Source organism: Artibeus jamaicensis, unplaced genomic scaffold, assembly GCF_021234435.1.
Source record: "Artibeus jamaicensis isolate MK-2021 breed Jamaican fruit bat unplaced genomic scaffold, CSHL_Jam_final contig_519, whole genome shotgun sequence".
Lineage (NCBI taxonomy): Eukaryota > Metazoa > Chordata > Mammalia > Chiroptera > Phyllostomidae > Artibeus > Artibeus jamaicensis.
In genome coordinates, this window is record NW_026521871.1 from 12,661,681 (window position 1) to 12,685,334 (window position 23,654).

The 23,654-nt window shown below is 35.4% G+C and overlaps 1 protein-coding gene across 5 annotated transcripts in view; it reads left to right on the forward strand.

Moving 5' to 3' along the window:
• SFMBT1 (Scm like with four mbt domains 1) overlaps positions 1–23,654 on the forward strand; it is a 112,467-nt gene that overhangs the window by 52,510 nt on the left and 36,303 nt on the right. For 2 of the 5 annotated variants that reach the window (XM_037134600.2, XM_037134598.2), the window contains exons 2-4: positions 4,285–4,446; positions 11,935–12,029; positions 20,782–21,022. In XM_037134600.2, coding sequence (XP_036990495.2) covers positions 4,407–4,446; positions 11,935–12,029; positions 20,782–21,022 — 376 coding nt within the window. In that variant the 5' untranslated portion in view covers positions 4,285–4,406. Of the gene's footprint in view, positions 1–4,284; positions 4,447–8,830; positions 8,878–11,934; positions 12,030–20,781; positions 21,023–23,654 lie in introns of all 5 variants that reach the window. The other 3 variants (XM_053668998.1, XM_037134601.2, XM_037134602.2) reach the window with 3 other exon arrangements.

Below are 23,654 nucleotides of genomic sequence, written 5' to 3' on the forward strand. Positions count from 1 at the left end.
GTTCTTCTAATGACTGTAGGACATTTCCCAGTATGGTGTACCGTAATGTGTGCAGCCATTTCATTCTTGCTTGGTGAACATGTAAGTTGTCTCATCTCTACTTTTTCACTGTTACAGATAATTCTGTGGCAAATATCATTGGTTATGAAGCCTTCCACACGTGTTTTGTACGACAGATTCCTAATAGTGGAATTATTGCTCTAGGAGTTTGTCTTTTAAATCCGTGGGTTATTTATCATTAAATTCCTCTCTCCAAAGAGGTGTTACCAATCTATGCCCCAAGTTCTCCCATTTATTTACTGTTTTTGCCAAAACTAGATACTTTTTGTTTAAAATTTTTACCAACTTGAAAGTTGAAAAAATAATATGTAATTAAAAATTCTTATTTTCCTTAATACCAGTAAGATTGAACACATTTTTTATAAATATCATCTCTGATTTTTAAAATGTGGGTTAATTACATAGTTTGCCCATTTTTCTTTCCTTGTTGGATTAGGTGAGCTTGTATATGGAAATTAATTCATTATCTTATGTTTTGCTAATATTTTCAGTCATCTCTTTTGTTTTATTTATTCATTTTATTAAAGTTTAATTGCCATATAACCCATTAGTTTCAGGTACAACATAATGATCTGGTATTTGCCAATGATCACTTCAATAAATCTAGTTGACATCTGTCACCATACATAGTTAGAAAAAAGTTTTTTTTAGAGAACTTTCAAGGTCTACTTTATCTTTGAATTTTATTTGTGGTGTCTGTTGCCATATTGAAATTTTATAGTTTTATATTGTCTTTGCTGTCACTCTGTTATGATTTCTTAAAAAACAAACAAACATTTGATCATTTATTTACTTTCCCTGCTTAAAAAACCCTCAGTAACTTCCACTGAGAAGCATATAGTGTTTGAGGACATGGAATATAGACATTTTGTTGTGTTTGAAACCTGGTTCTGTTACTTGCTACCTTTGGGACCATGAGTAGACCAAGGACCTGGCCTGTGCCCGTTGCCGTGTGACAGTGCTCACCATGGAGTTGTTGGGAATGTTAAATGGGTTAATATGTTTAAATGTCTAGGACAGTGCTGAGCATATAGTATGTATCCTGAGGGTATATTAGCTGCTGTTGTTCCTTCTTTTACTGTTTGGTTCTATTGTGCCGCTTTGGTTCCTGTGCTCCAGCGACAGGGCCTCCTCTCAGTGCCTTCCCATCTTAGAGCCTTTGTATCGGGCTGGCCAAAAAGTCTGCTATGTTTTTTTCTGTACAACGGCTATAGTAGTGCTTATTAGTTGTCTTTAATTTCATTCATAAAAATTTTGTTAGATTGTATTGTGACAGGTCTCATATCAGCATGCATTTAGAAAAAGCTTAAAAATTGGTGAATTTTTGTGCAGCCATTTTAATATTGAAGATGGAAGAGAATATGCAACATTTCAGCATATTATGCTTTATTATTTCAAGAAAGGTAAAGGCAACTGAAACACAAGAAAAGATTTGTGCAGTGTATAAAGGAGGTGCTGTGACAGTGGACGCATCAAAGTGGTTTGTGAAGTTTCTTGGTGCTATTGACTTTTTAGCAAAATAATTCTTTGTTGTGGGGCTGTCTTATGCATTGGAAGATGTTTAGCAGTACCCTTGGCCTCTACCCCTAAAAGCCAATAGCAGGAGATAGCTGACATACTCAAAATATCCAAATCAATAAAGTTATTGGTAAAAATGGAAAATGTGTCTCTTATTTTATGGGAAAAAAACATCTGGACTTCTTGGCCAACCCAGTATGGCGGTTCCCTCTGCCTGGAGTGTTCTTTCCCTTTTTGCCTGACTGCTATTTCCCATTTAGTTTCAGCTTCAATACCGTTTTGTTTAAGGACACTGTGTCAGTGACCTCTTAGTTTATGTTGGGTCTGCCATTATGTTTTATCTCAGCACCCACTGCTTTTCCCTTCATAGCACTTCAAATAATTATTTTAAATAGTTGGTTTAATCTGTCTACTCCTGTTGAAAACAAGCTTTATGAAAGCAGGAACCCTGTCTCACTTTATCCTTATCCTGTAGAACAGTTAATGGTCATGAGCTGGTGTTTGCTAAATATATGAATTAATAGGTGGAGTGGTAAAGTTTAAATGGTTTGAACTCAGGTAGAAAAGTAAACAGAGAAGAGAGCACATTTAGAGGCTTTAAATTTTACTGCCAGTATCTGAAAGTGCGGGTTTCAGTGCTTATGTCGTATGATATGATTGTGAATTAACTAGCAGTGGTCTCAAATGGGGTATTCATTATTTTAAAAGTTAAGATGTTCTGTATGTTCATTATGAAATGTAATTTTGAATTTGGAAAAGATCTTATGCCCGTTTCAGAGATCAAAAGTTGACATAATATGGTCTGTATAAGATTGATAGTGATTAATAGAGCTTGAACTAGAACCTAGGTATCCCTCTTATTCACCTGAAGCTGTTGTACGTCAGGTACCTTATCAAGGGGTAAGGTCCCTTCAGGTTTCTTTTCAAGGGGTATATTAAAATGTTTCATAGTGTTTCAAGCCCTTTCATGAGATTCAATTACTTGCTGATTATTTGGAGGCTCTAAAACACACTCAAAATCTTTTTGAGGTGTACAGTTCTTGACCCTGTATTTACCCACTACAGCTGTGGTTTGTTGAGTACTTATCCCACTCAGTTTTTTTGTGTTGTTGCCCCTGTAGTTGGTTAGTTACATTATTGCTTCCTGTAGCCACTCCTTTTCCTTCTTTCATTTACTTTTTATAACCTATTATGAATATACAAAGGCAATATCTTAGATTGTTTTACACGTATATAAAGCAAGATTAAATAGATTCATCCATGCTGCAACAGGGATGAACATAAGAAACACACTAAGTGAAAGAAGTCAGAAGCAAGAGACCATATATTGTATGATTGCATTTATGTGAAATGTCCAGCAAACTCAAACTCTCTCTCTCTCTCTCTCTTTCGAGAGAGAGAGACAGCAGATTAATGGTCGTCTGAAGCTAGGGATGGAATGGAGAGGAACTGGAAATTGGAATGAAGTTTCTTCTCAGGAAAATAGGAATATGCTAAAATTGGATTAGAGTGGTGGTTATACAACTCTGCAAATTTACTAAAAATTCTTGAATTGTATACTTAAAATGGTAAATTTTGGTATGTTAATGATATCCCAATAAAGCTGTTGTAAAAAGGAATAAGTGGGTTCAGAGCTTATTTTGGAGAGGTTCTCTTTTATAAGTGTAATTGTAGATTTATATAGTTGATACTTTTTGGTTTTGTATAATATTTTAGATAAATAGAATGGAAAACTAAATATAAATGGAAAACTAAAGGTTATATACTATAACCTTAATATTATTCATTAGGCAGAGCATTGAAAGGTAACTTCCCCCCACAACCCAGGAATTCATTACAAATTAGAATTTTTGTGGATAGGAATCATGATGCTAAGTATTGAGTTGGCTAAAAAGTTTGTTTAGTTTTTTCCATATGATGGCTTTGTAACACTTAGTTGTCTTTAACTTCATTCATAAAAATTTTGTTAGATTGTATTGTGACAGTTGTCATATCAGCATGTATTTAAGAAACACTTATCAAAATTAAAATGGTAATATTGCCATTTTAATATTGAAGATGGAAGAAAATATGCACCATTTTTGGTATATTATGCTTTATCATTTTAAGACAGGTAAAAACACAACTGAAATGCAAAAAAAAAAAAGATTAATGCAGTATATAGAGAAGGCGCTGTGACTGATGGAACATGTCAGAAATGGTTTGTAAAGTTTCTTGGTACTATTGACATTTTGGCCAAATCGTTCTTTGATCTGGGGCTGTGTTAAGTATTGGAAGATGTTTAGCAGCATTCCTGGCCACTACCCACTAGGAACCAATAGCAGGAGACAGCTGACATACTGAAAATATCCAAATCAATAAAATTATTGGTGAAAATGAAAAACGTGTCTTTTATTTTGCAGAAAAAAACTAAGTGGACTTTTTGTCCAACCCATATTATAATCTAAGTTTCAAGGGTAATGATTCATTTATACATTAATTTCTTGTGACTTTTAGGTATCAAGATCTTGATAGAGCTCTCTCTCTACACACACAATGTCTTAAAAATTAGAAAAGGTGTCAAGTTTTTCTCTAATCTCATCTATTCTGTCAGTGCACTTTTGTTTTATCTGTCCTCGATCCACTGGAGTGCCCTGTCTTATGAATGAGTAAATACACTTAGGCTTCAGGCTATTCATGTGTTCTTTTTATTTTTTTATTTTTTAGCACTTTCATTTGGATCCTTGGATGCCCATTGATGGTTGCTTGAGACCTGCAAGTAATCTTCAGATCATAGCAGAATTGTAAGGCCTGTTCTTTTGGGAGGAGATAGTTTGTGTGCTGTGGAAATGAACGGGGAGCAGCAGCTTGATGCAGGTATTGGTTTTGGTGAGCAGAACTTATTCTTCAGAGTGCAGAATTACATTACTTTTCTGTGTTACATTGTCTGACTTGTCTTCCTAACACTGAACAGAAAGCTCATTGAAAATATGAATTGTATTTCCCTGTACCAGGCAGAGAACCTGTAACTAGGGGGTGCTCATAATGTTTGCTGAAAGAGTAAATAATTTTATTAACAGACTTATTTTTTTTAAAGATTTTAGAGAGAGGGGAAAGGAAGGAGAAAGAGAGGGAGAGAAATGTCAGTGTGTGCTTGCCTCTTGCGTGCCCCCTACTAGGGACCTGGTCTGCAACCCAGGCACGTGCCCTGACAGGGAATCAAACTGGCAACCCAGTGGCTCAAGCCACTGAGCCATACCTGCCAGGGCCAGACTTACTTTTTTAAAAAACAAAAATTTTAATTTTGATAGTTACTTTTGAATTATTTTGAAGTAATTATGTACTCATATGAAGTTACAAAGATAGGTTCCATGTACCCCCCACCAGTTTCTGCCATTAGTTACTTCTTATTTAAGTATAGTGCAAAAAAACCAGACAAATGACATATGTGTAAAGTGTATGTAGTTCTGAATCATTTTATCACATGTGTAGAAGATATCTTGACCACTGCTTCAGTCAAGATACAGAACTATTCCATTACCACAAAGAGCTCCTCTGTTCTATTCTTTCATATTCACACCTCCCCTTTCCCCCCCAGCCTTCCCTAACCCTGGGCATCATTAATCTGTTCTCTGTATTTATGATTTTGGCATTTCGGGAATGGTACATACATGGAACCACATAGCATGTGCCTTTTTGAGGTTGGCTTTTTTCACTTAAAGTAATGACCTTGGTATTCATCCAAATTCTTGCATATATCAGTAGTTTGTTTCCTTTTATTGCTGAGTAGTATTCCATGGATAATACTACGATTTAGTTAACTATTCATCTGTTGTACATTTTGGTTGCTTCCAGTTTTTGGCTATTACAAATACAGTTTCTGTGAGCAATAGTATGTATAAAATTTCATTTTCCTGGGTTAAATATCTACGAGCATAATTGGTAGATCATATGTTTAGTAAAAAAACTGCCATACTACCTGTCAGAGTGGTTGTACCATTTTACATTCTCACCCTCAGTAGGCAAGAAATGTGGTTTCTTCACATCCTCACTGCCCTTTGGTATTCTAACTTTTTAGTTTAAGTCATTATCTTACATTATTATTAAACATGCCTTTAGTTTAAGGCATGTAATGATGACAGCTTATCCTGGTCTTAATTGCATTTTCCTAATGGCTGGTGCTGTTGAACATGCCCTTATTTGCCATCCTATATCCTCTTCAGTATAGTGTCTTCATGTCTTTGGGTCATTTATTTTATTGTTTATCTGCCTTTTAATTAATAATCATTTTTTAAACTATTGAGATTTTTTAAAACTCTATTGAGATATTTTTCTTTTTTTTAAGATATAATTCACATACTATAAAATTCACCCTTATAGAGTGTGAATTCAGTGGTTTTCAGCATATTCACACATTGTGTGACTATTACTACTATTTCTAAAACATTTCATTGCCCGCCAAAGAAACCATTAGCAGTTATTTCTTGCTCCATTCAGCCTCTGGCAATCACCATTAATCTACTTTCTGTCTCTGTGGATTTGCCTATTTCTGCTTTCTTTCGATTAATGTTTACAGGGTATATATCTTTTTCATTTTTGTACTTTCAACCTGCCTATATCATATGTGAAGTAAGTTTCTTATAACAGCATATAGTCATTTTTTTAAAATTTCAGTCTTATAATTGGTGTACTTACACCTTTTACATTTAATGTAATTATTGATACGTTAGGGCTCAAGTCTGCTATTTTTGTTCATTTGTTTTCTCTGTTTCTTGTCCTCCACCTCCCAACTTCCTCTGGGCTACTTGAACATTTTTTTTAGAATCCATTTTAGATTTGTCTGTAGTGTTTTTGAGTGTCTCTTTGTATATAGCTTTTAAGTGGTTGCTCTAGGTATTAATGTTATATGTATATAAGATATCACAGTCTGCTGGTATCATCATTTTATTAGAAACTTTAACTACTTTTATATGTCTTTACCATCTCTTATTTATAATAAAATTGTCATAAATATTTCCTTTATTTTGAGAACCATATCAGATATTAAAATTTTCATTTCAACTTTCAAACATAATTTAGAAAACTCAAGAAGAAAAGGAAAATGTATTTTAAAATATTTTTACTCTTTTCATGGTCCTTTATTTCTTCCTGATTTTCCAAAATTCAAGATTCCCTTCTTCTGACATTTCATTTCTGTTTAGAGAATTTCCTTTAGCTGTTTTTTTTTTAATTTTAAGAGCAGGTCTGCTGGTGATAAAATTGCTTAGTTTCCCTTCATCTCGACCATGTCTTGATTTCCCCATTTATTATTAAAGTATATTTTTGATGGATATAGAAAAAGTTCTTTTCTTTCATGTCTTGAAAAATATTGTACCCTGTGGCCTCCATGGTTTCTGATGAGAAATCTGCTTTCATTGGAATGCCCTCTCCCTTCAGCCTTCCATCACTTAAGATAAGTATTGTTTCTCTTGATGCTTTCAAGATATTTTTGTTGTCTTTAGTTTTCAGAAGTTTGTGTTGTATATTTGCACAGATTCCTTTTGGTTTATTTTGTTTGGGATTTTCTTAGCTGCTGGCCAGATTTGGAAAATTTTTAAGCATTATTTCTTCAAATACTTTTTCAGCTCTCGCTCTTCTTCTGGCATTCTGATGACACTAATGTTAGATCTTTTGTTGTCCCACAACTTTGCAAGGCTCTTTTCACTTTTTTCTTCAATTTTTGTTTCTGTTGTTTAGATTAGGTATTTTTCTCTAGCTCTGTTTTTAATTTTAGTAGGTTTTTTTTCCTTTTTTCTTCCCTGTTCTGCTGTGGGGCTTGTTCATAGAAGTTTCCTTTGATTGTTAACATTTTGGGTTCAGAAATTTACATTTTGAGGGGAGGAGAGATGAGGGATGGAAATAGCCCCAACCCAAAATGCTACAACTCTACTCTTCTAACTTTGTTCAGTAGCTTATCTTGAAGAGATGCTTTTCAGCTTGTTATCTGACTTCAGTTAATTTCAGAACTTTGAAATGGTTGATTTTCATAATTTAGTCAGTGTTTTTGCTGCTTTTCTTTGAGATGGGTTCCCTGAAGTTCCTACTCTGCCATTTAGCAAGTTGATTTTTCTTGTTATAGATGTTATTAATTGATGAAACATATATGTATTTCTATCACATTGGTTCCTGTGTTCTTTTGATATGATGTGATATATCTTTGAAAGTTCTAGTCCTAGCTTTATGGCATAGTAAGGTTCCCAGGTACCTAAATTTACAATATGCCATTTTTCTAAAGAGCTTCTTTTTCTCCTTTTTTTTTAAAGTAAATATGATATATAGAGACCACAGTCTAGTGCTAAGGTGCTCATTGATACTAGGTTGTCATTTCTTTTAGGCCTTATCCCTTAGGTAGCTAGAAAATATACATCTTTTGAAAAGAGAAAAAATCAGATGGCTTCATCTGATATTTACAGTTTTAATTTAAAATTACAGGGTTTTTATCATTTGATTTTTATGTTTGTGTCTCTTCTTTTGGAAATGTGTTGTTTCATAATATATATGTTAATATCATTACTTACTTGTTTTTACCTTATACCATTCTATAGTTTTCTCAAAATAACAATATCAACATTCCAAATATCAATAAGTTAACAGTGCAGTTTAACATTTTTAATGGCTTTTATCTTTAAATATATTTTACTGGGGTTTACAGTTACAATATTGTATTTTAATATGACTTAACAGGAATCCTGTTTTCTTTCTTTTCTCTCTCTTTTCTTTCCCACCAACAGTTAGGCATATTAATTTCAGATCATTTTCAATTATTAGAATTTTTTTATTTAAATGTTTCTAAATTGTACAAAGTATCTACATAGTTATGAAGCAAAAATTTTATAACATTTCCACTTTCAACCCAATAATATTCGTGCTTTTTACACTTCTCCATATACTAGTTTTATTATTTATTTCTCCTGTTCATTTAAAAATATAAACAAATATATGTGACTATATGTATATATTTATTTTCATACTTCTCTCATTTTATACAAAAGTAGAGATACAATAGAAACTGCTTTGTAGTTTGCAGTTTCACTTACTTGTATACTGGAGATTATCCCACATCAGTGTATAGAAATCGTTCTCATTCCTTTTTGCAGCTGTATAGTACTACATGTGTAAGCCATAGATTACTTAGCCAGTTCCTTGTTAATGGACATTGGGTTGTTTCCAGTCTTGGTATTAGTAGTGCTGCAGTGAATAGCTTTGTACATATGTCTTTTTGTATTTTTGCCAGCATATCTTTGGAATAGATTCCTAGAAGTGGGATTGCTGGATCAAGAGGTAAATACATATGTCATTTTGCTAGATATTGCCAAGTTTTCTTTCACCAGGGTTGTGTCATTATGCTTTACCTGCTTAAATATAGCCTCATTGTAGATATTATTGTCAAACTTTGGAACTTTTTCCAATGTGATATTTCAGTGTAGTTTTTATTTTTATTTCTCTTAAAATGTGAGTAAATTTGCATATCTTTCCATATGTTTAAGAACCTTTGCATTTCTTTTTGACAAATTCTCTTTTCCTGTATTTGCTCGTTTTTCTATCAGATTAGTAATCCTGTCTCTTCTCAGTTTTTTAGTAGTTTTTAATATATGAGAGAGTTTAGTTCCTTTGTTCATTATTTTTATTGTCGTCTGTTTTTTAACTAGCGTCCTGTTTCAGGGACTAGGACCCTTGCTAAGGACCATGCATGTCCAGCCCTATTACATTTTAGGGAATTGACTTTCTGCTGGCCCATACTTCCAGGATGTTTCCAATGTTGTCTTGTTATATTTCTAATGAGGAATTTCAAATATATAAAAGTGAATGGGAAACAATATAAGAACACCCACATAGCTACCATGAAGAATTAATAAATGTTAATGTTGTCTGCTATTTGTTTCCATTCTTTACTATGGTAAAATCCCCATATCAATTATACACAGTTTACCATTTTACCTGCTTTTTAAAAAAAGTGTGCTATTCAGTGGTGTTAAGTATATTCATATTATCATGCAAGCATTACCATAGTTCATCCCCAGAACATTTCTCATTTTCTCGAACTAAAGATCTAAACCTGTAAGACACTACTACCTCCCCATTCTTCTCTCCCCACAGTTCTTGGAAACCACCATTCTTCTTTTTGTCTCTATGAATTTGACTACTCTAGCTACCTTATATAAGTGGAATCATACAGTATTTGTCTTTTTGCAAGTGGCTTATTTCACTTAGCATAATGTCCTCCAGGTTCATTCATATTGTATTATGTGCCAGAATTTTCTTCCTTTTCTTAAAGTCCGATAATACTCCATTGGATGGATGTATCATATTTTGTTTAATTTATTCACCCATCAGTGGACACCTGAGTTGCTTCCAGCTTTTGGCTATTGTGAATATTGCGACTATGAACATCCATGTACAAATAACCTGTTTGAGGCTCTGCTTTCAGTTCTTTTGGGTATGTACCCAAAAGTGGAATTGGTGGGTCATATGGTAATTATATTTTTAATTGTTTGGGAAACGACCATATAGTTTTGTCCTGTGGCTATATAATTTTACATTCCCAGACCAGCAGTGCACAAACATTCCAGTTTCTCAGATCCTTGCCAACATTTATTTTCTCCTTTTTTGATTGTAGTCATACTATGTGTGTGAGGTGGTATCTCATTGTGGTTTCAGTTTGCATTTCCTTAATGATTTCAGATATGTTTTCATTTTTAAAAAGAAGTAAAACACAACACAGTTTATGCCTCTTTTGTACTTCTCTTCTAATCCTGTTTTCTCCTCTGTATACCCAAAGGTAGCACTGTTTTAATTGATGTATTTTCTTCCCATTCTTCGTGTTTTTATACTCTAATATGCATGTATTCATAAACATTATACTGTGAAGTTCTGTTTTGAAGCCTAAATTGTATCTTGTGCTTTTCATTCTGCCATTTTTACTTGATGAGGTTTTTTATTTTTTGAGGTTTATCTATGTCAATATTAATTCATTCATTTTAACTGCTATATAGTAATAGTAGTACTCCATTGTAGGGTTGCCATAGTTTATCTCTTCTCCTGCTGATTGCTTTTGTCTGTTGCTGTTACGCAGTGCTGTGGTGAGCTTCTTGTATTTGCCTTCTTGTGTTTGTGTGAAGCACAGGCTCTCCTAGAGTGTATTCATTCAGCAAATGTTTGTTGCAAGCCTGCTAGTGCCAGGCATTGTTTTGGGCAGTAGGGATGCATCAGTGAACAACTTTCCTCTGAAGGAGCTTATGTGCATTGTGAGTTTTGGATTATGGGAAGTTTGAATCTTTGCTCACTCAACAAAAATTTATTGAGTCTCTGCTATGACATAGTCTATGTAGGAATGACCAAAACAAAGATTCTGTCTTCATAGAGCTTATTATCTAATGGGAAGATAAAAAGACATGGTATACTATCAAATAGGAATGAATACCTTGAAAACAAGAAAGCAGAGCCTGGGGTTTTCTGCTGTGGATACTGTTGGAAGGAAGGCCTTTTTGGAGAGGTGATAGTGGCGTAGAGCCTTAAATGCAATGAAGATGTGAATGACACGGGAAAAATCAGTCTCTGAGCTGAGGAAATAGCAAATGTAGAGGCTTTGAGGAAAGAACATGATTGGAGAAGAATGAGAATAAACTCACTGTCACTTGAGTGCAGTGAGCAAACAAGAGGCTGGTTAGGAATGGTGCGGCAGGGTAGGTAGCAAGAGGGCCTTTGCAGTTGCTCAGAGATTTTAGATTTTATTATAAATATGACTTAAAAGGTGAATGATGTCATGGTTAGGTCTTGGACTAGAAAGAGAGCAATAGGAATGGTGGGAAGTGATTAGATTTGGAATATATTTCAAAGGTGATACCTAGAGAATTTTCTGGTGGTTTGGATGTAAAATGTGAAAGAAAGGGATTAAAGTAAGGATAAGCTCATATTCTTTTGGATTGAGCCAAAATACTGACTAGTGGTATGTTTTACTTAGCTGGAGAATACTAAGGAAGAAATCGGATTGAAAATTCAAGTTTGAAATGCCTACTACCTACTAAGTATCTCAAATATTTGTCAGTCCAAATACAATCCAGAGTGGTTGTAATAGTTACACTCTCACTAGGTTTATATGATCCATTTGGGTGAATCCCTGATGGATCCCAACAGGAGGGACAGCCTGTCACACTTCCGTGTGGTTGAGATTCATTGACTGACAATCATTGCTCTAAGGGAACATACCATAAAACCAATTAACTTGTTATGAAGTTAATTGTAACTTAGGTTTATTACTAAGTTTATGTTTGTTCTTTGAGTCTTCTCCTACTGGGGTTTACATGTTTTTGTTTCGTTTTACTTTGTTTTTAATTCCAGATGCTGGATCTGGTGTGGAAGAAGTGGAATTAAGCTGGGAAGATTACCTAGAAGAGACAGGGTCCACAGCAGTTCCCTATGGATCTTTTAAACATGTAAGCAGTGACTGTATTGCTGTACTGTTTGTGTCTGTTTCCTTTGACTTACTGTGCCGTCGTCATTAGAGAGTTTGGAGTTACTTTAAGTTGGGGCACTTGAACTTGAGTGCTTTTTCCTTTTCCTTCCCCTGCTACCCTCATTAAGAAAGCTTGACATACGGGGACTTCCAGCCAAGATGGAGGTGTAGGTGGAAATACCGAACCTCCTTGCACAACTAAATTTAAGGACAACAAAGATTTAGAAACAAAAACACAACCAAAACATTCAGAAAATTGAACTGTACCGAAGTCTAACAACGAACCATTCATCCAGACCAGTAAGAGGGGTGGAGTTGGCAGCCAGGGGAGAGGGGTTCCAGCAGGAAAAAGTGGTGGCTGGCAGCCCCAGGCAGGAGTGGGCCAAAAACCCAGTAAGGCTCACAAGGAGGCTGGCTGACTTCGGACACACATTTGTGCGCAGATAAACCAGGCAAAAAAATGGGCAGTGGACAAACCGTGCAACCCAGGGCCCCAGCAACGGGAGTTAAAGCCTAAAAGCACCAATTGGGAAAATTTCAGGGGTTGAGGTGCCGGGAGAGGCTCCTAGCCTCACAGGAGAGTTTGCTGGGGAGACCCACAGGGTCCCAGAACATACACAAGCCCACGCATCTGGAAACCAGCACCAGAAGGGCCCAATTTGCTTATAAGAAGCGGCAGAAGGGACCAAATCTGAAAGAGTGGAACAAGTGCCATTGCTCCCTCTCTGACCCCACCCCCACATAGAGGGTCACAACCCAGAGACTGGGTTGCCCACCCCGTGAACACCTAGGCTCCGCCCTCATACATAACAGGCGCAAATAGACCAAAACATTATGGCTCAAACAGAAGAAGAGCTCAAAGCCCCAGAGCCAATACTTGTAAGCAACCAAGAGATAGCCAACCTATTGGATGCACAGTTCAAAACACTGGCGATCAGGATGCTCACAGAACTGGTTGATTTTAGTTGCAAATTAGGTGGAAAAATGAAGGCTACACTAAGTGAAATAAAGTAAAATGCACAGGGAACCAATAGTGATGGAAAGAAAACTGAGATTGAAATCAATGAAGTGGACCATAAGGAATAAAGAAACAACCAAACAGAAAAGAATGAAGAAACAAGAATTCAAAAAAATGAGGAGAGGCTTAGGAACCTCCAGGACATCTTTAAATGTTCCAACATCTGAATTATAGGGGTACCAGAAGGGGAAGAGGAAGAGCAACAAGTGGAAAACTTCAATTTGAACAAATAATAAAGGAGAACTTCCCCAATCTGGCAAAGGCAGTAGACTTCCAGGAAGTCCAGGAAGCTCAGAGAGTCCCAAAAAGTTGGACCCAAGAAGGAGCACACCAAGGCACATCGTAAATACATTAGCCAAGATTAAAATGAAGGAGGGAATCCTAGAAGCAGCAAGAGATGAGGGGACAGTCACCTACAAAGGACTTCGCATCAGACTGTCAGCTGATTTCTCCAAAGAGACCTTACAGGCAAGAAGGGGCTGGAAAGAAATATTCCAAGTCATGAAAGGCAAGGATCTACATCCAAGATTGCTCTATCCAGCAAAGCTTTTATTTAGAATGGAAGGGCAGATAAAGTGCTTCTCAGATAAGGTTGAGTTAAAGGAGTTCATCATTGTCTAGCCCTTATATGAAATAGTAAAGGGACTTATCTAAGAAAAAGAAGATAAAAAACATGTACAGTAAAATGACAGCAAACTCACAATGATTAACAACCACACCTAAAACAAAAACAAACTAAGCAAACAACTACACATATATTTACACATTTTGTGCATTGCATGTATTGTATATTGTATTCTTACAGCAAAATAATCTAGAGAAAAGAAAATGCTATTAAAATCAGAAGGAAGAAAAAATACATTTACAGTATTTATTGAAAAAAATCTATGTATAAGTGGATTACATGCAGTTCAAACCTGTGTTATTCAAGAGTCAATTCTTTTTTAGTTATTGCCCTTGAGTTTGCAGTATACGTTTACAACTAACCTAAGTCCTCTTTCAAATAACACTGCACCACTTCATGGGTTGTGGCAGTTCCTTAAAGTATTCCCAGTTACTCCTTCCTCTTCCTTATAACATTGCTATTCTTCATTTCTCTTATGTATAAGCTGTAATCACCAAATACTTTATTGCTATTACTATTTTGAACAAACTGTTGTCTATTGGATAAATTAAGAATAAGAAAAATTAGGTTTTATTTTATCTTCATTTATTCCTTTTGTAATATCCTTTCTTTATTGTATCTGAGTTTCTGACCTATAATTTTCTAATAATTTATTTTAGAATTTTATGCAAGGCAGGCCTGGCAAGAAAATTTCTCAATCTTTATTTTTTTGATAAAGTCTTTATTGATTTTGTTGGATGCAAAGATTTAGGTTAGTGGCTTTTTTCTTTCAGTAATTTAAATATTTTACTCCACTCTTCTTGGTACCATGGTTTCTGAAGAGAAGTCTGATAGGATTTTTATCCTTGCTTTCCTGTAGGTAGTGTTTTCTCCCTCTGCCTTTCAGTATTTCTTTTTGTCTTTGTTTTTCTGCAGTTGAATATGATATGTGCAGGTGATAGGTATTTTTGGTTTGTATCCTTCTTGTACTCTGGGCTTCTTGGATCTGTGGTTTGGTATCTGTCATTGGTTTTGGAAAATCTCAGCGATTATCACTTCAGATATTTCTTTTATTCCTTTCTCTCTTTTCCTTCTAGTATTCCCATTACATATGTTATACTTGTAATTTTTCTACAATTCTTTAATAATGGTTTTATCTTTTTCAGACATTTTTTCTAGCTCACTCATTCTTTCCTTGGCTGAGCCCAGTCTCGTGATGAACCCAGAAAAGGCAGTCTTAATTTCTGTTACACTGTTTCTGATTTCTAGCATTTCCTTTTGATTCTTTCTTAGAGTTTCTGCCTCTGTTTACATTATCTGTCTGTTCCTGCATATTGTCCTCCTTCCATTTGAGATTTGCTTTGTTTGTGTTCATTTAGCTATGATTTCCCTCTTAGCACTTGCACTGCCTCTGATAAATTTTGATATGTTGTATTTTCGTTATTAGTCTTAAGGTGTTTTTTGATTTCCCTTGTGATTTCTTCTGGAATCATCAGTAGTTCCTCCTTATCTGCAGTTTCACTTGCCAGAGTTTTAGTTACCTGTAGTCAACTATATTCCAGAAACGTTAAATTGAAAATTCTAGAAACAAGCAATTCATGTTTTATTTATTTATTATTATTTTTTTCATAAGTTTTAACTCTCATGCCACTCTGTGAAGCATGACCGATTTTTTTGTCATCCTGTGCCATTCCATTCCATCCCACCTTGGACATGAATCATCCTTTTGTCTAGCTGTGTATTATCCCTGCCCGTTAGTCACTCAACAGCCGTCTTGGCTGTCAGATTGATGGTCACAGTATTTGCAGTGCTTGTGCTCAGGTAAGCCTTATTTTACTGAATAGTGCCACCATTCACATAACTTTCACTATAGTATATTGTTATAATTGTTTTGTTATTATTGTTTGTAGTCACTCCCTACATCTAATTTATAAATTAAACTTTATTATAAGTATGTATATATAAGAAAACGTAGTGTATATATAGGGTTTGGTACTGTCTGTGAGTCAGGCATCCATTGTGGGTCTTGGGGCGTATCCCTCATGGATAAGGAGGGTGGGTACTCTATTGTTTAAGGATGTGTTTAATCTCCACATAATTGTGAATTTCTTAGTTTTTCTTCTGTTATTGCATTCCAGTTTTATTCCATTGTGATCAGAAAAGATACTTTGAATAATTTCACTCCTTTTAAATTTGAAACTTGTTTTGTGGCCTAACATTATTGTCTGTCCTAGAGAATGTTCCATGTGCACTTGAGAGGAATATGTAGTCTGCTGTTGTTGAGTGGAGTGTTCTGTTAATAACTGTTCTCATTGGTTAATAGTCTTGTTTAAAAGTCCTCTGTCTCCTTTCTGTCTGGTTGTTCTACCCATCATTGATTGTAGGGTACCAATTTGTTCATAGGTCAGCATAACCTTCATATCAAACTGAACATGAATATTTTAGGAAAGGAAAATTACAGAGTAGTGTCACTGATGGAGACTGATGCATAGATATCTACATACAAAATAATAGCAAACCAAATGAGCTGAATTTAGAAAGGATAGTACATTAATAATAACAAGTTGATTTTTCTAGGAATGTAAGATGTTTTAACATTTGAAAATCAACCAGCATAATAACTATAGCAAAGGAGAAAAAACACATTATCATCTTAATATATAAAAGAAAGTTATTGATAAAACTCCATACCCACCATGATAAAACTTTTAGCAAACTATAGATGGGAATTTAGTTAACTCGATAAAGCATATCTACAAAAATGGTACAGGAAATTTTATTAATGGTAGTAAAGATGCATGCTTTCCTTTTCATAAGGAGCAAGGCAAAGATACTGGTTAACATGACTTCTGTTTAATATTGTTCTGGATGTTCTAGCCAATATAGTTAAGTAAGGAAAATAATAAGATGTCTAAGGATTAGGAGGGAAGGAAAAAATGTCATTACTTACAGATAAATAAAATAATTTGCAGGTATGTCAATTAATTTCAGCAAGATTATTAGATCCAAGGTAGCATTTAAAAATCTGTTATGTTTCTGTATACCAGAAATAAACAAAAGTGAAAACTGAAAGATATGATTTATTGATACAATAACACTTAAAAAGTCAAGTGGCTAGGAATAAGTATAACAAAAATTTGCAAAGAAACTCCAAGCCATTATTGCTATAAGTTAAAATGAAGGAATATACCTCATTTATGTAATGGAAGAATCACTAATGTAAAAATGTCAGTTCTCTCAAAATAGATCTGTAGATATACTGCAACCAAAGTCAAATGCTCCTCTCCCCCCAAAAAAAATATCTAGGTAGAAATTGACAAGCTGATTTTAAAGTTTAGAATATAAGGAGCAAGGATAGCCAGACCCAGGTAAAGAATAAGATGAGAAGACTTGCTGTACTAGATATCAAAGTTAATTAAGGCAGTATAGTTCGGCTCTAAGGAAAAACAAATCAGAAACATCTACTTTTGTAGGGACACTTGATTTATAACAAAGGAAGCAATTTACAAGGGTAAGGAAAGATTGTAGGTCAATTATATATGCATTTTCAAACAAATAAAGCCCGATTCCTACCAAATATACACAGAAATTAATTTGAGGTGGATATTAGTCCTAAATATGAAAGGCTTCTAGGAAATAATATAGTATATCTTCATGACCTCTAGAAATAGGGAAAAATTTTATTTCAAAATATAGAAAGAGCACTAGCTTTTTAAAGGAGAAACACTGATAAATCAAACTGAATGAGAATTATGAACTTCTGTCCCTCAAACAACAATGCCAAGGAAGTGGGAAAATGTTTGTAACACAAGTGACTGACAAAGAACTGAAACCCAAAATATAGACTCAATAAAAAATTGACAAGAAATTTAGGCATTTCCCCAAAGAAGAACTATAAATAGCTAGTAAATATAAAAGTTTTCAACTTTATTATTAGAAAAATGAAAATTAAAATCATAATGAGATATACTACACACTTTCTAAAATGGTTAAAATGAAAAAGACAGAAAACACAAAAATGTTGGTTAGAATGTTGGAGCAAAAGGATTTTTGCTACTGGGAAAGTAAATTGGTACAACCACTTTGTAAAAAACAGTTTGACCCTCTGTTATAGAAATTCATTTGTGTATGTGAAGTGGACTCTGGCCAGCAGTGTCTGTGGCGTTGTGGATGAGACAAGACAAATTCACACGGACCACCTAAGTCCTGTGGAGGAAAAGGGATGGGACGGCCACTCTCTCAAAGGGAGAGCGTCTCAGCCACTTTCTCTGAGGGAGAGCGCCTCGACCCTTGCCTTGACAGGCTTTTATTGGCTTTCTAATAGCATACATCAAAGAAGGTTCTTATTCATTATGCTTAGGTTTGCTTTAGGTAATTACTTTTTACAGATAGCAAAGGAAAGGATGTTACTGATTACTTCTTACAGATTAACAAGGAAAAAATGTTGCAAATGCAAGGAAACGATAGGAGTAATTGGTCTGGTTACATATCAGTCCTTGGGAGAATTAGCACAGACTTCAGGAAGTTACTTTAAAGATAATGCAGTAAGCTTTTGCTGCTTCAACTCAGGGTGAGGGAGTTTTAGCAAGAGCAAGTCTCAAAGGAGTCTAGGTATGATGCAGGCCTGGTCTCCCACGGGAGAACCGATTCGTGGGTTTGGTGTCCTGTGTGCCCCCATGCACCTATGGACTTTCCAGTAGGGCTGGGCTACACTTGCCATTGCCAGGCAGATCAGTTCCCTATATGCATGTACCAACAGACATACAAAAATATTCACATAATCATGGCAGTATTCTTACAGTCTTCCAAACCTGGGAATCACCCAAAATGTCTACTCTTAGTAGCATTCAAAAGGATAAATTGTGCCCTGCCTGGTGTGGCTCAGTGGATTGAGTGCCAGCCTGTGAACCAAAGGGTTGCTGGTTTGATTCCCGGTCAGGGCACATGCCTGGGTTGCAGACCAGGTCCCCAGTAGGCGCCACACAAGAGGCAACCACACATTGATGTTTCTCTTCCTCTCTTTTTCTTTCCCCCTCTCTAAAAATAAATAAATAAAATCTTAAAAAAAAAAACATAACTGTGGCACATTTATAAAATTGGAATAGTATAGAGCAATGAAAAGAAATAAACTACTGCGATGCAGCAGTATTTGTGAGTTTTATAAGCAATGTTGGGAAAGAGAAACCCCACACAGAAAAACATTCATACTGTACTATTAAACTGTAGTGTTATAGTTCAGGATAGTGATTATCTTTCAGGAATACAACAGGGTTGTGATTAGAAGGGGGAGGTATTTTTACATAGCATGTGGGACTTAGCTGCCCTAACTCTCTCCTTTCTAGATTCTCCTTACTTTCCAGTGGTGGTTATGACCACATTGCATCTAGTGTTCAGGTCTCCATCTCCTCCCCCACTGTATGGCAGTTCCTCATTCTTTCTTTGTCTTTCATGTCTAAAATAACTAAGTATTATGCTCTTAATAAGAGCATAATATAGTTATTTTATAGAGTATACCTCAGTTTAGGTTTGATTTTTCTCCTGGTTAACTCAAGGTTATGCAGACTTGACAAAAATACCATAAAAGTGATTTCGTGCTTTCCTTGTTATACTATCAAAGGCATATGACATTGATGTTCTCAGAGTGGTGATGCTAATGTTATCAGTTAGTTAGGGTGGTTTCTGCCAGATTTCTTCATTGTAATGTTACTGTTTTCCCTTTGCAATTAATATGAATCTTGCAGGGAGAACCTTTGAGATTATATAAGTATCATGGTCATCCTAATTATTTTAGCATTGACCCATGGTTCTTGCCTGCAGTGTTTCTGTGGTGTTTGTCTAAAGGTGATTTTTTATTTCCATTATTTTTCTCTATTTTTATTAATTGGTTTTCTACTCTAAGGAAGATCTGTCTCCTCCTCTCTGTTAATCATTTTTAACAGTGTGAACACATGGATATCTATGTAAATCTATGGGTTATAATCCATTACTCTCATTATTTGTATTATTGCTCAAATTGTCCTACATGTAACCATTAGGAGATATTTCTAGTGTGCTCCCGTGTCCTTTGCAAATGCCGCCATCATTTTTGGAGCATTCCCCCACTTTCTGTTATCACCAGATATTCTAGGCTCCTATTCTGTTTTCCCCACCCCAAAAATGGAGTCAGTTATTTCTTCATGGAGCCCTTATTCTTTTTTATTGGAGGATGATGTTTAGAAATCAAGATTTGGAAACTAAACTTGATTCGGCTGAGTATCATTAATTCTATTTTCTGTCAATTCACAGAGCTAGGAAATATATGTATATTAACATGTACGTACATACACACACATTATTTTTTTAAAAAACCTCTTTCTATTTGTCTCTCTGTGCGTCTGCAGTCATCACCTATTCTGATACCTTGATTCCAGTTCAGCACCACAGGTTCATTCTCTTCTTCCCCCTTCCTTATTTTTACTTCTTTCTCCCACAGTGAGAAACCTGTCTCTCATCATCCACAGTATATTGATTTATTTATTCTTAGTATACACATACACACAGTAGTCCCAGAATTGCTAACCTATACCTTTATGACCATATAATTTATCATCTAAATTATGAGAGACACTTTTGAGAGAGAAAAGGGGCATTATTAATTATTTTTCAAGGGCAACAGGTGTAAACATACACTGTGTCAGGGAAACTGGGAGGTTATGGCTCCCTACATATTATACTAACTTATTATAGCTTATTTTTGCCCCTTCTCTTTTCTAGAGTCATAAATTTTCTTTTGAATGATTTAGAAATCACTTTGGAAAACTTACTGTGTCAAAAGCTGTTAAAATGGTGAACACAATGATTTATATACTTAATAGAAAACATTCTCTGTAATCATAATAGACTTCTGTGGTAAAAATACTGAGTTCTTTTAAGATGGAACCGAGCAGCATTGCTATTCCCTGTTTTGTTTGGATCACTTCTGTGAGTTAGAATTGGAGTTTCTCAGGATTCCCTTGAGAAGATTTTATTGCATTTAGTGCTTCAGAACTGTAAATCTTAAAAAAGAATGTTGGCCAAAGAAATACTCATTTGATATACTTGTTTGGTGGTTAATAACATTTCCCTGTTCAGGTGGACACACGCTTGCAAAATGGATTTGCTCCTGGGATGAAACTGGAGGTGACTGTGAAAACAGATCCTGAAACTTACTGGGTTGCCACCATCATCACCACCTGTGAGCAGTTGCTCCTCCTCCGCTATGATGGCTATGGGGAGGACCGGAGAGCAGACTTCTGGTGTGACATCAGGAAGGCCGACCTGTACCCCATTGGGTGGTGTCAGCAGAATAAGAAGACCCTCGAAGCCCCAGAAGGTAAAAAATACTTTCTGTCATGATGTAATATGATACTGCTATAGGAAATCTTGTCCATAATCTTGAGGTTCCAAGCAAATAGGTTTTTCTCACTTTTTTGGATTAGCATTTTGAAGGAAAATACAAGGAATAATGCATATTTTTTCATGTTTTAAAATTATTTTCTGTGTTCCATAAAGCCTCAGGTTTTTGTGACACTCCCTAGAGCATCACTTACGTACTCTTCTATTTTATGAGACTGTGAGGCACTCTGAGTTTGAGAATTGTAGGACTGGTTGTCTTTAGGTACATTGGGCCAGATCAATTCTCTCTTTTGACTTTATTGTCCTCTCTCCTACAAGTAATCTGGGATTTAAGATCTTTAAAATGAATCAACTGAAGCTTTCTTCCAGAAAAGAGCCCTACAGGGAGTAGAATCCAAATCCAGCAAGACAGAGACAATAGGACAAAAGAAAGAGAAGGATCATTCTCATATGAAGGTGGAGAAAGGAAAGAGACTGCAGATTTAAGAAAATAGCAGACCAATCATGTTTTTCTTTCAACTTCTTATTTTGATATAATTTTAGATTTATGGAAAAGTTGTGAAAATATAGAAAATTCTTGGAGACTTTGCTATGTTTCCCTAAATGATGACATTTTACCACATTTACCCTACTTTTCTCCCTTTGTCTCTTCCTCCCTCCCACTCTTTTCCTCTCTCTTCCCAATCACAAACATACCTGTATGCATGTGCTTTTTAAAAGCATGCACATGCATTATTAGAGTCCATTGTAGACATCATGGCTTTTACTCCTAAGTACTTTAATGTTCTCCTAAAAACAAGGACATTCATGAACATAGTAAAATAACAAAATCAGGAAATCAACTTTGATATATACTATTATTTAATCTACATACCATATTCAGTTTTTACCAGTAATGTTTTTATTCTAGATCATGTGTTGCATTCAGTAGGCATGTCTCATGAGATTTCTTTCATCTGGAGCAGCTCTTCAAGCTTTCTTTGTCTTTCATTACTTGGACATTTTTGAAAGGTACAGGCCTATATTCCTAATAATGTTCATTATGCATAGGGCCAATGATACTCATTATGCCCCATTTCTTTTCCTGGCCCAGGATTCAGTCCAGGGTTATACATTGCATTTGGTTGTCATATCTTTTATATAGTTTACTTAACCTTTCTTTGTCTGTCTTGTTGTTGATTTTTGAAGAATATAGGTCGGTTATTTTTTTTAGACTGTTCCACAGTTTGGGTTTGTCTGATGTTTCCTTAGATTCAGATCATGCACTTTTACAGAAGTGATGCTGTGTCCTTCTAGAATAGCTTATCAGGAGAGATACGCTGTTGGTTTGTCCTGTAACTGGTGGTGCTAACTTTCATCACTTGATTAAGTTGGTATACAGCAGGTTTTTCTAGCATAAAATTGCTTTTACCCTTTTAAATTAGTAAGTATCTTGTGGGAAAATACTTTGAGATTATATAAATATCCCATTTCTCTTCAAACTTTTCACCCACTATTTTAGCATCCATTGATAATTTTTATCTGAAACAATTATCACTCCAATGATTACCAAGTGTTTTTTTTTCCTATTTTTTCTACGTTTTATAATTGGCTTTATACTATAGAAAGAGCTTTCCCTTTTCTTCTCTTTACACACATACACTTACAGTGTATGTGCGTATTTACATATATACGAGGTCTGTCTGGAAAAAGTCTAGTCATTGTTCATATAACGAGAATGGTTTGCCCCACATCAATGTAACCTGGCAGCCAAGGAGAGTGGACTGGAATGTGCATGTGTGAACAATGATGACTTCACTGTACTAGTCAGTGGGGGCAGTAGGCACTGTTGAATGAGCATGTGTACTGTTGTGTAGCTGTTGCATTCAAAATGACTGAGCAAGTAGAGCAACGACTCTGCATCAAAATTTGTGTGAAGCTTGAACATTTCTCTGCAGAAACTATTCAGATGATTCAGAAGGTCAGAGCTATGGGCAACCGGTGACTGGCAGCTTCATCACGACAATGTGCCTGCTCATGGTTCATGTCTTGTGCAGGGTTTTCTCGGGAAAGAGCAAATCATCCAGGTGACTTGTGAATCAGCCCTCCAAGTCCAGATTTGGCACACCTTGTGACTTCTGGCTTTTCCCCAAATGACCTTTGAACAGGAATAGATTTCAGACTGTTGATGAGATTCAGGAAAATATGACAGGGCAGTGCTTGGTGATTGGGAGAACTGTGTGAGGTCCCAAGGTGCCTACTTTGGAAGGGGGCTGAGATGTCATTGTCCTATGTACAAGGTTTCTTGTACCTTGTATTTTCTACAGTAAATATCTCTATTGCTCACATTACATGTCTGAATACCTTCTGGACAGACCTCATATGTCAGTGTGGACTCATGATTATTTTATTTAATGGGTTATAATCCTTTGCTATCTTATTTAATTTGATACTCAGATTTCCTAGATTTGGTCAGTGGGTACTTCTTCAGACTGGCTATTGTGTCCTTTATGTGCCTATATTCTTCAAGTAGTTTTATCCTTGAAATTAGCCATTTTTTCCCCAAGAAATCTTGGTTCTTTGTGGTAAAAAATGGTATTTAGAAATGAGGATCTGGGTGTTAGTATTCT